Here is an 11,886-nt window from a genome sequence, read left to right on the forward strand (position 1 = left end):
ATCGAGTTTAGATTCGAGAACCCAGAAGCGACCCTCGTTCAACGCACCAACGAAAGATTCGGTGGCTTTCTCATTCCTCTTATTTTCAGTTCAATGTAGGATTATGTAATTAGTTTAGTTTAATTTATTTTTTATGTCGTAAGTTAGGTTACTGATTTTGTAGCTCAACTTTAGTATAATTTTTTTTTTCTTCTCTGAATATCTTCATTTTTGTTCAAATGGATGAATTAGTTTAATTTCAGTTGGTGGTTTAATGATGCTTGTATGTTCGTGTCTTAATTTAGTTCGGGTTTTGCAGTTTTAGAAGTTAGCAGAATCTATTTGCCTATGTCTTAATTTTAGTTTTCAGTTTGTTAGTTGTTTAAGATGTTCGTATGAGTTCACGTGGGGATGATTATGATGATGGTGTCTGATTTCTAATTTGACATAGTCATGCTAGTTAAGGACTTTGTTTGAATCGGTTGCCAATCTGATGGGTTTCGTTTAAGGTGATTTTGGTGTTTAAAGTCAGTGCTGTCTTCTTTTTCTCTTGTCACGTTGCTCAGATCTTAAGGTGTATTAATGGTCCTGTATTAGTCCAAGTACTGTTTCTTTTATATGAGTTGTGCATGTAGTCCAAATATCTGTGTATACGTTAGAATGGCTGGTTTCCTATTGTTAAGTCTACTGGGCACAATTTGGGTTAGTTAGTTTCCCATTTGGTGCAGTTCCTTTTTCTTTTTTGGGTATTTACCCTCTTGTTTTGATTCTGTGTGCGACCGTACACATGATTTTGTTTAGTCTCGATACCTCAGCATGATTTCCCTTTTTGTTTGTTTCTATTTGGTATGACAAGAATCATGTACCAAATATACATAACGTGTCCCGACCCTCTACTGCGGGTCTCGGTGAATAATCATCATGTGCCATCCTGGCCGCCATCCCCGTACCATCAAATCGTAAATACATATAGATAACGTGTCCCGGCCCGCAAGTACGAGGGACTCGGTGAATAATGCAGTGGAATGCGCACGAGAACATGTCACGGCCCGGACTCAGTGAATCGTAATCATACCGTAGAGTACGCACGAGAACAAACATGCCTGGCCCGGGACTCGGTGAAAGATACATTGAGCCACGCACGAGCGAGTCGTGAGAAACCATATGCACATAAATCCAGACTCGATGAATACGTACACTTACCAACATTCGAAGGCTCAGAAACGAGTTTCGGGTTCTTCCGAGCTGGTATCAGAAAGTTATAAACGTTTGAAATACAGAAACCTCTTCGGACTTTTCAAGCGATCCGAAATCGATACGAAGAACATTAAGGCTTACGAGAGGATGCTCATATCAAAATACTCAGATCAGAAGACTCACGTCCGAATGCTTATAGCAGAATACTTATAGCGGAATACTTATATCGGAATACTCGTGTCAAAATACTTGTACCAAATGTTCGTAACGTATTGATTATGTCGAAATTCTCATATCGGAAGGCTTATACGAGTAATACTTATATCGAATATCTATATCGAATAATTTATATCGAATGCTTATATCAAAATATTCAAATCGATCATTCGTGCATCAAGCGCTTATGCCAGGATAGCAAACCGGAATACTCACATCCGAGTTACCAAGTACTTATAACAAACTCGGAACATTAGCCAAAGGTTTCCATTAATTATCGTACGTAAAATAAGGCAAATAGAACAATATACATAGGTCTCGTGGATTGTGGGCCCACCTCGGGTCAAATGAGGTGGCGTACTAATTTACGTATTTTACACTTCATAATATCATTCGTGATAGTTTTAAGGTAGTCGGGTCCCATTTGTTCAAGTTCTAGATGTTTAGAAAACTTTTTCCAACCATTAGCAACATAATTGATTCAATTCTACTAAAAGAAAAAGGGCAATTTCGGACGTGGATTCCGAAGAGTAGGAGTTGTCCCCAAGGTCCAAATTCAAGCCTAGTATATCTAGGACATGCCAAGAGAAAGAAAGGGTAAGCCTTACATACCTTTTCCGCTTCTTAAGCTTCTCCAAATTCGAATCCCGTTTTCTCCAAAATCTACAAATGGTCATGTTTACCAATTGTGAGTTGTAGCTTTCAAGAGTTCAACTTAACCTCATGTTTGTCTACCGAAATTTCAAAGATTTCCCCTATACATATAGCATCCCCGAGACTTAGCTCATTAATATATCAACAACAACAACCCAACAACACAAACAATCATCATAATTGGCACCTTAACAACTCATTTTCATAATTACATAAATCTACCATAAATTCACTAATCTTCCTACAACAACTCAACAACAAATCCTCATGCAAATTTTGGCTAGCATTCTTCCATTTACACCGCAAGGCCACCACAACACAATTAACATCACAAATAAAATCGACTCATTCTTCTACGCACACATGCATACACATTCGGCCATACACATCTACACACGGCCACCATGCACCTAACACACTAAATTTATGATTTCCATGCATTTTTCATCAAGGAATTCACAACACAACAATCAAACTACTAAAATAAAATTAATTCATCACTTCTACATTACACTACTCCATTCGGCCATAACACCATACCTATCAAATTCATGATTTTTATTCATTCCTCCACTCTACAACATTCACAAGCATCCATATTACATAAAAGAAGATTGACTTCTTACCTTTTCTTCTCAATCCCTTAACTTAGCCAAAGTGCGGAAATGATGAAACGAACGACCCATCTTCCGAAACAACTATACCAAGTTGAAAAGCATCCTTGAATTGGCAGAAATACATGAAGAACCAAATTTTTGGGACAAGATTTCATAGGGGTGCCTTCTCCCTTTCTTGGCCGAATAGGCCATTCTTTCTCCTCCCTTCTTTTTTTTTTTTTTTTTGTTCTTCCTTTTTCTTGAATAAATGATGATGACTCCCACATATATATAATTCTCTTAGTCATGTGAGGGGCACATGCCCCTCTCTAGATTTTTCTTTCTTCTTTTTTTTTTCTAGAATTTTCTTTTCCTTTTTAAGGATGACTTCTTGGTCATCTTTTTCTTTATTTTTGTCACATGGCCAATATGGCCCCTTGTTTTGGAACTTTCATGAACCCTCTTGTGACATTCCCATTTTTACCCCTCGACTTTTCTCAATATTACCATTTTGCCCCTAGCCTTCCGCATTATTTTCGTAACCCATTTTGCAAATTTCTCTTTTTGCCCTTGACCTCCCACAATATCTCCCTACTAATAATAGTCATAAATAATTTTATAACGACTTACACATTAAAATGATTTTTGAAAATCGTTTAAGCCCTTAACTTTCCACGACGACTTCGAAATATCCAAACGTACAAAGTACGGGCTATAACACAAAAGACATGGATTTTTCACATCATCTCAAGGCCTGAAACAGGGAGATCCTCTTTCTCCATCTCTATTTATCATTGGTGCAGAAGTTTTAGCTAGGCTTCTTAACAGTTTGATTCATAGTGAACATTTCTTGCACTTTTGCTATGTTAGATACAGGTCCTGTCATTAACCATTTGTCTTATGCAGATGATATTGTCATTTTTACGAGTGGAAACACCAAGGCCATCAAGATGATTATGAAGCAAATTCGGTGGTACAATAGATGCTCGGGGCAGAAAATGAACAAAGCCAAGTGTTTTTTTTTCCTAACAGCTCCAGGCACTGGTCCAAGTAGAATTAATAAGATTAGAGAAGCAATCGGTTTTCTTGACAAAGCTTCCCATTTGAATACTTGGGTGCCCCATCTATATTGGAAGGAAAAAGGTGGAATACTTTGAAAAATGCTATCCAAAGTCATTAAAGAAACGAATGGATGGCAAAACAAGATTATCTTGTCTCATGGGGAAAAACAAGGTGTTGATCAAGAGTGTGCTCCAATCTTTACCTATCTATACCTTAACTGCCCTTAGTCCCCCCAAAGGCACCATTTCCTTAATGGAGAAGCATTTTGCTAGATTCTTTTGGGGGTCAAGCAATGATAAAAGAAGATACCACTGGAGTTCTTGGGAGAACTTGTGTTTTCCTAAAACAGAAGGTGGAGTGGGCATCGAAATATGTAATGACATTTGTAAATCTCTGGATATCAAGAAATGGTGGAGATTTAGGTGTAAAGACTCTTTGTGGCTAGATTCACAAAGGCTAAGTACCGCATAAGAGCACATCCCGTAGCTAAAGTCCAGGTGTCCGGGAATTCTCACATTTGGAAAACTCGACTAAAATTAGAAGTGATCTTTGAGCCACATGATCCGGAAAATTCAAAATGGTCATATCAACTTTTGGTGGGACAACCGGACCGGCTATGGAGCTATTGCTACTTACGCCGTGATTATGTATACTCTAGTAGAACAAGAGTAAGAAACTTCATTATTGATAATGAATGGGACTTGCAAAGCTTGGGAGACATAGTTCTGTTTGGTCACTACATCACATTGCGTATCAAGATTGGATCACAACACAAAAAAGACTACTTAATGTGGAAGCTTGCTGCATGGAGTTTTTTCCAACAAAGCCCGGAATAGGATAAGAACTCATAGGATGGACCCCGTTAATCACCGGTGGCCGGCACAAAAGCATCCCTTTTAAATTTTCATTTCTTACGGAGATTGATTAAAAGCAAGCTACCATTCACTAACAACTCGTTTGTGCAAGTTGGTGGACATGCCGGATCGCTTATGCTTGTTCAAATGCTCAACCAGAGACTATCCAACATTTTTTCATCGAAAGTGAGCCCGCTCTATTTACGTGGAAATATTTTGGACAACCTCTTGGAATCGCTTATCAAGTCCAACCCGTTAGAGCTTTTCTACATGAATGGTGGCAAACCCGGAGCAAAAATGAAATGCACAAGATGATAATTCATGTTATCCCGCTTATCATATGTTGGGTAATGTGGACAAACAGATGCTCTTGCAAATATGGAGATCGTAAAAAATTCTACATTAGGAGAATGCAACAAGAAGTGATTTGGCCCATCTCAAAGCGGAATGGACAAAGCATTCCCAAAGTTCAAATGGAGTTGCCTTGGCATCAATCAAAGTGAAGTAGTGGAGAAGCTTAAACCAAGAGCTAATATTACACAAGTAACATGAGCATGCCACCAATCAGAAAATAAAAGTTAACAACGATGGGAGCTACAACAATCATGGCACAAAGAGTGGAATCGGGGAATAGCTAGAGATTTAGGATGGAAGCATGATTTTTGCCTTTGCAATCCCGAGCTCAAGGTACTAGTCATAACATGATAGAAGCTATGGCAATCGAGATATGTCTTTGCTCAATGGATCAAAAACAATGGATACGGACAAAGCTATATAGAGTCCGATTCATTGATGATTGTGGGAAATGTTAACAAACGGACTCTAACAATCTTACTATAAAGGATATCATTGAGGAAACTATGGATATAGGATCAAATGGAGATTACTTTCAAACATTGCTACGGAGAGGGTAACCAAGCTGCCGATTTTACGCTAAATTTGCATCATCTAAGGAGAATCCATCATTGAGTCATAACCTTCAACATGATGCCAAGAGGGCCTTTGGGCGCTTACTACTTAGACAAGAGTCAAATGCCTAGCATGAGGATAAGATATATGACAAAGCTAATTTTTTTGTGAGCTAAAGTGTATAGGTCTAATGTATATTAGAGAATGTATAGCTAACTAGTTTTAACATTCTCCTTTTTGCTAGATTGCCTTGCAATCAGTTTATATATCGGGGGTATGGTCTAGCCCTCCCTTCTTTGTGTTTGCATAAAATGATATACAACACCCCCAGGACACTTATCCTGGAAATTTAAAAAAAAATAAAAAATCTAGAGTTAAAAAAATAAATCACTCATTAATTTCTTTAATTATCAAAACATGATCAAGTTAGTATAGAGAAATTAAGAAAATTAAATGATCTTTCCTAACCTCACAAGAATCTACATTTTCAAGATGCTTTGGAGCAACCATGGCTGGTGTGCTGAAGTAGAAACAGTCCTTGCGAGCTTTCCTTGGTGGGAATTGTGAATAAGGAATGAATAATGTTCCTTTTGGTGCTTTCAATTGCTCATCTTCACTCAATCCGTCCCCTACTAGCCATGTCTGTGATATAAAATTTCAATCAAGAACCTCTTTTTAATCTATAGACAGGAGACATGAGATGTTGGGGGAAGATTCTTTTCTGTATTTGGACTTGCTGAATTCCAGAATTGTTCAAATTTCGACATATTAGAACTTTGCGTTAGGAGAGGAGGGAGTGGGGAGGTGCAAGGAAATGTTATAAATTGGCAAGATATAGGTCAGTATGCTTCAATGTATTTTGGTTTATACCTTTGAAACATTACAAGATTTCGAGAGGACCAAATTAGTTCCAGCCTCAGGAGTAAGCGTTGCTTTAAGTCTCTTGTACTCTTCTTCGTCTAACGTGACGACCTATATACATAAAAATTAGATGAATGCGAGAACAAGAATACCAATAATGATGGAGGAGATTAATAGTCAAATATACCTGAATTCCTCGTTGGCACAAGGCACGGGCAATGGAGTTAGCAACTTTGGACAAACGGCCTCGAAGGACAACTTGGGAAGTTCCTTTAGGAATGGAGTTTATGACCACAGCAACAGCTAAGCTACTTCCATCTACCACCTTCACTTTTAGGTGAGGATGCTTTCTTATGTAAAGTTCACCATTACTGTTCAGCTGCTCTTCCTGGAAAGTTACATTTGCATAAATCATAAGCATGAGCTGACCCTCTTTAATTGGTTTAGCCTACAAACACTGATATTGGGCGGGGTGAATTCTTTTTAAATCTCTTTCTCCAAAATAACAATATGTTGTGATACCTTATAAAACATTTTGCGATAAGCTTGCAAGAAAATTATAAATTAAGAACAAACCATGCGTATTTCTCATAGATAGAACTTAAAAAGTATGGATGGATATTGTTAGGCTTTTTAGACATATATTTTGACTTGCCTGATTTAAGAGTCCAAGGCTCAATACTTGTATGCCTTTTTGATCTGCTTCGATGATGGCTTCCTCAATCAAATTGTTAATAGTCTCTCTTTGCCATTGCATAAAGTACTGCACAAAATCAAGAACCAGGACAAATAATCACTCTAACAATGGACCTATAAAATGTAACAATAGTCTCAGATGATATTGATTACATGTACGCGAAATTTTGGAATAACCCAAGTTTGTAATTTGAGATTCTTGAACAAATTTCTCTGGACAACAAATGCGTGACAATATATCCATGTAATCATTATTGACCATAGTGTGACGGGCCACATTAACCAGAAGTACCACTTAGAGGTGTGAGGCTTCGAGGTCAGTGATGCAAGCCCTAGTCGAAGATGGTAGATGGATTCCAGGGTTGTTAGATGTGTAAGGTGCACCACATCAGGCACTTCAGCTTCTCTCTCAAGTGACTTTTCATACAACGCGTCTGATGACTTGTCCACTGTATCATAGATATAGTCATACATTGGCAAGAAAAGTGAATAATTTGTCCTGAATTGAGTGTGATGTAGTGAGTGGTACCTGTGATATCAAAACATCAATCTCAGTGGCAAAAGATTAAACAAGTTGTTCACAAATACAGATCTTCAGTAATTACATTCGAAAGAGGTTCCATGAACATGAAAATATATTACTGAAAAAAATTAAACAATCAGAAATACAGAGCTTCCGTTATTACTGACCTGCCCAATCTATAGATCATTGCCATTGGAGGGTTTGGCATTGACCCCTACCTTGTTAATAGCTTAGCAAAAATATACATGGAATTGGCTTAAAAAAAAAAAAAATCTATAGACCATACGAGAGAAGTACATTTGAAAGAGACATAATTTCAAGTGTTCCAATTTATTTCCCTGAGTAACTAAAGTTGGAAGCAGAAGTCGAATTTGTTAAAATTATCCTGCTCGCGGAGCCTGTAACAGTGACTATACTGTATACATAAGTAGAAGAGGTGCATCTCTTTTGTAACTTTAATCAGACTACTGTACTACCTTTTCGATATGCATGATGAGTTACATTTTGGGGGTCAATGAACATGACGTGTTCTTGAATCTATATCCAAATGACTAAGTTAAGTTTGAGATTTTTCAGTAGTTTCACGAAAGAAACTCTTAGCAGGCTTACATAAAAGTCTAGTAGACAATGTAGACATTATAGACTGATGTATTAAGAATTTACTTATAATAATTAAAAAAGGCATGATCGTATACATATTTTGAGCAAAGAACTTAAACTCATTAAAATACAGGGCAAGAAAACTCACGAGGGTGTATACATCAAGTACTTGAGAGGGGGGAACACAGAGAACATCCACCTAGGAATGAGCTCAAAGTTGCAATGGCCCATGTTGTTCATGAAATCAATATATGTAGTGTAAGCACCAAATGAAGCTATACAGGCAGTCCCAGTGAACAGAGTTGTGAAAACTGGTAGGGCAAAGAGCGCGAAATATGCTAGGATCTCAGCAAATGGATGAATAACGGCTGCCAAAATAATATAAAATAACTTCGTAAACCACTCAAATTGGTAATTGATTGTCCTTTTTTTTTTGGGTAAATTTCACGGTTGGTCACTTAACTATCGGTTTTTTTCCAGAAAAGTCACTTAACTTTGAATATACTAACATAAAACTCACTAAACCACTTTCCAGTGTCACGAAACCACTTTACGGTGATTACTCTTTTTTATGCCCTCCGTCCCATTTTATATGAAGCTGTTTGACTGAGCACAAAGTTTAAGAAATGAAGGAAGACTTTTGAAATTTGTGGTCTAAAACGAATCATAGAAATTAGTGTGACTAGAAATTATTTCATTAAGTGTAAAGGGGTAAATTTAAAGTTGAATTGTTACACAAATATAGAAAGGTGTCATTTTTTAAGACTAACTAAAAAGAAAAAAGTATCGTATAAATTAGAACGGCGAATTAATAAATAAAAAATTAATTAATAAGGTTCAACCCGACTAGGGTTGAAATACTAAGCAAGATGTTGTATAACAAGATTTTCTTCATATATCAAGTTCTCCATATATCAGGATTTTACTCTTTAGCAATTTATTTGCACTTTTTAGCAAATATTATGATTGTAACTGCAGAAATCGGAGGAAATAAATTCACATGCTAAATAAATTCCACCTCTAACTGTTTCATTATAGAAAATCTTGTTAATCAAGATGATGCCATACCCTGCTTAATTTGGTCATGGTATACAAGTAAGAACAATAATTTTAATTGACTTTGATAGCTAGAAGAATTACCTAGTATTATTTCAAAGCAAACGTGTTAAAATGGTCGGAAAAATGGAAGAATATGAGAGGTTATTTAATTTCTTCATATGGATTTTGGGTCGGGTCGGATTGAACCTTTTTAATTAATTTTTTGTCTATTAGTTTTTTTTTTTAAAAAAAAAAAAGAGTAAAAAATGAGTTATCACCATAAAGTGGTTTAGTGACACCGGAAAGTGGTTTAGTGACTTTTGTGTTGGTGTACTCAAAGTTAAGTGACTTTTGTGTTAGAAACGATAGTTAAGTGACTTTTGTGAAAAAAACTTATAGTTAAGAGACCATCTGTGAAATTTACCCTCTTTTTCTTTTAACCTAGAGAAAGCCAATTTACAAGCTACTTCACTCTCATATCTTTTATTTAACTAGACATTTCTTTGTTTATAAGAGTGTGTTTATTGTGAAGGAAAATGTTTTTTTAGAAAAATGTTTTCCTGGAAAATAAGTAGTTTTCTTACACATGTTCTAATGTTTGCAAGTAAGCAGAAATATCTCCCAAGGACATTAATACATATAATCTAGACAAATACTATGGGGTGAGTTGAGACGTAGTGGTTGGGCGTTACGGAGCAAGAGGAAGAAGGGGCAGTGGTGTTGAGGGGGTGGAGTCGTGGAGAGAATACAATCGGATGCCACTTATGAAACTTGTTTTCCCCACTTCCATTAGTAAAATCATTTTCCTAAGTGTTCAGAGAACTTATTTTCTAGAAAATATATTTTTCAAAACATTTTGACCAACTAAACATACCCTAGAACTGTTATGCATCTTCTCGAGGATTGAACTCTTAATAACGTGATCACCAAATTTATCAAAGTGATGGAGAATATTTTTGAAAGACGACTTACAAGTGATGGGCTCAGTAGCAATGGAGGAGTGGTGATGGGAATGGTAACGAGAGTAGAGAAAATGGTGGTGCAGAGCTCTGTGAAGCCAATAATAGAAGAACTCCACAGGACCAATATGAATCAAGATGGTTATTATGATTCCATCAGTCCTCCACATAGGCATGTGATGAGCTTGTTCCAGCATCAGGTATCCGATATAGTGTAGCAAACCAAGAAGTATGATCTGATCATCCCTACAAAACAATTATTCATCCTTAAATCAATCATGTCATGTACAGTTTAATTTACATTGTTTTTTCGTTTTGTTAGATCTCTTAGCTTGTAGATACAGTTGTAGAACCTAACAAAGTACAAGGTAATTTAGGCACGTATGCCAAATTCTGTAAGTTAAAGTTTGTATAATGACCAAAAAAAACTTTCAAATACTCCTCTCGTTCAATTTATGCACTTTTTTAGTTTTCCGAGATTAAAACTATTTAACTTTTGTGCCAACATTTTAAGATGTATTTTTTCACCAAACTGATATGAGAAAAGTTGCAAGTTATAATACTTTTTATGTATTTTTCAAATATATAAATTTTACTCTTAAAATATTAAGTTAATCTAATTCAATTTAGCTTCAAAGTTTAGTCAAATTGACTCTCGAAAAGCAAAAAGTGTCACATAAATTGAGACGGAGTAACTTTTAGCTTGACGTAATCTAGTATTTAATTTATATATGCTAATAGTGTAATTGTGTAAATATCTTTTTTACAGTATTGGTGAGTTTTAAGCTGTTATAAAACGTATTTACCAAAACGAGTTTGGTGAAAATGTCACGTGCGACAGTGCCGAGTACTTATTTGCCAAAACGACATGGAGTGGAGTGAAGAATGAAGGTACATACCAGTTGCTTTCTCTGTCAACTTGATCAAATTCAATACTTCTATCAACAATTCGATTAGTACCCTTTGCAGTAACATAACGGGATACAGATATCCATATCTGGTTGTGAACCATTCTGAAGAGAGTAAATGGGAGTACGAGTATGTAGAACATGTCCCTCTCTCTTTGATCTTTGCTCATGAAGAATGTGTATATGCTGTGACACGCAAATGGTGCCAACACCAAGTACTTTATACCAACATATTATTTTGAAGAAAAAAAAAATTAGCAGAATATTGACAAATGCCAACTCCGTGTAATACGTAATACAGTCTCTGCTGAAAACGTTTATTATAGATAGTTGCATGAAGCTAACTAGAGATATCTTTTTATCATAAATGAAGGAAAGAGTATATATACCTTTAAGTTACCAAGCCGTGCCCACGGCCACTCAGAGAGAATGCCAGGTTTAGAAGCCATTCTTTCAATTTCTTCTTCACCACAAAGCTGGATCTTAAAAGCTTCTGCTTCAACGGCCTTATATAGAATTCTACTACTACTTAGGGGCATTCATATTTCCCATTTACTATCTATTTAACTTACATTATTAACAATGTAAAGTCGGTGCATGTACTTGTGCCTGCCTAGAATCTCTACTTATTTTCTAAGTAGGGGCGGCTGGATGGTGAAGCTGCTAAAGCAGCAGCGTTAGGCCCCATAATTGTAGGGCCCCAAATTTTTTTAATGTGCACATTTTTAATACAAATTTTTTTATTTATTATTGAATAAGTATTAATGTTATGTTCTTATCAAAAGTGGAATATTAAATCTATATTAAAGATTTAAAATATATAATCAAAATATT

General features: G+C 36.1%; 1 protein-coding gene across 4 annotated transcripts in view; it reads right to left on the reverse strand.

The window, feature by feature from the left end:
• The window catches only part of LOC132064197 (very-long-chain aldehyde decarbonylase CER1-like), a 20,821-nt gene extending 9,192 nt beyond the window's left edge, over positions 1-11,629 (reverse strand). Inside the window, exons 1-9 of one of the 4 annotated variants that reach the window (XM_059457104.1) lie at positions 11,442-11,626; positions 11,044-11,270; positions 10,158-10,390; positions 8,296-8,515; positions 7,178-7,553; positions 6,980-7,091; positions 6,516-6,712; positions 6,338-6,439; positions 5,936-6,109 (exon numbers count right to left, since the gene is read on the reverse strand). In XM_059457104.1, the coding sequence (XP_059313087.1) occupies positions 5,936-6,109; positions 6,338-6,439; positions 6,516-6,712; positions 6,980-7,091; positions 7,178-7,553; positions 8,296-8,515; positions 10,158-10,390; positions 11,044-11,270; positions 11,442-11,591 (1,791 nt within the window). In that variant the 5' untranslated portion in view covers positions 11,592-11,626. Of the gene's footprint in view, positions 1-5,935; positions 6,110-6,337; positions 6,440-6,515; positions 6,717-6,979; positions 7,092-7,177; positions 7,554-8,295; positions 8,516-10,157; positions 10,391-11,043; positions 11,271-11,441 lie in introns of all 4 variants that reach the window. The other 3 variants (XM_059457103.1, XM_059457107.1, XM_059457106.1) reach the window with 3 other exon arrangements.
• Between the last annotated feature and the right edge of the window lie 257 nt (positions 11,630-11,886).

Source organism: Lycium ferocissimum, chromosome 7 (assembly GCF_029784015.1).
Source record: "Lycium ferocissimum isolate CSIRO_LF1 chromosome 7, AGI_CSIRO_Lferr_CH_V1, whole genome shotgun sequence".
In the NCBI taxonomy this organism is placed as follows: Eukaryota; Viridiplantae; Streptophyta; class Magnoliopsida; order Solanales; family Solanaceae; genus Lycium; species Lycium ferocissimum.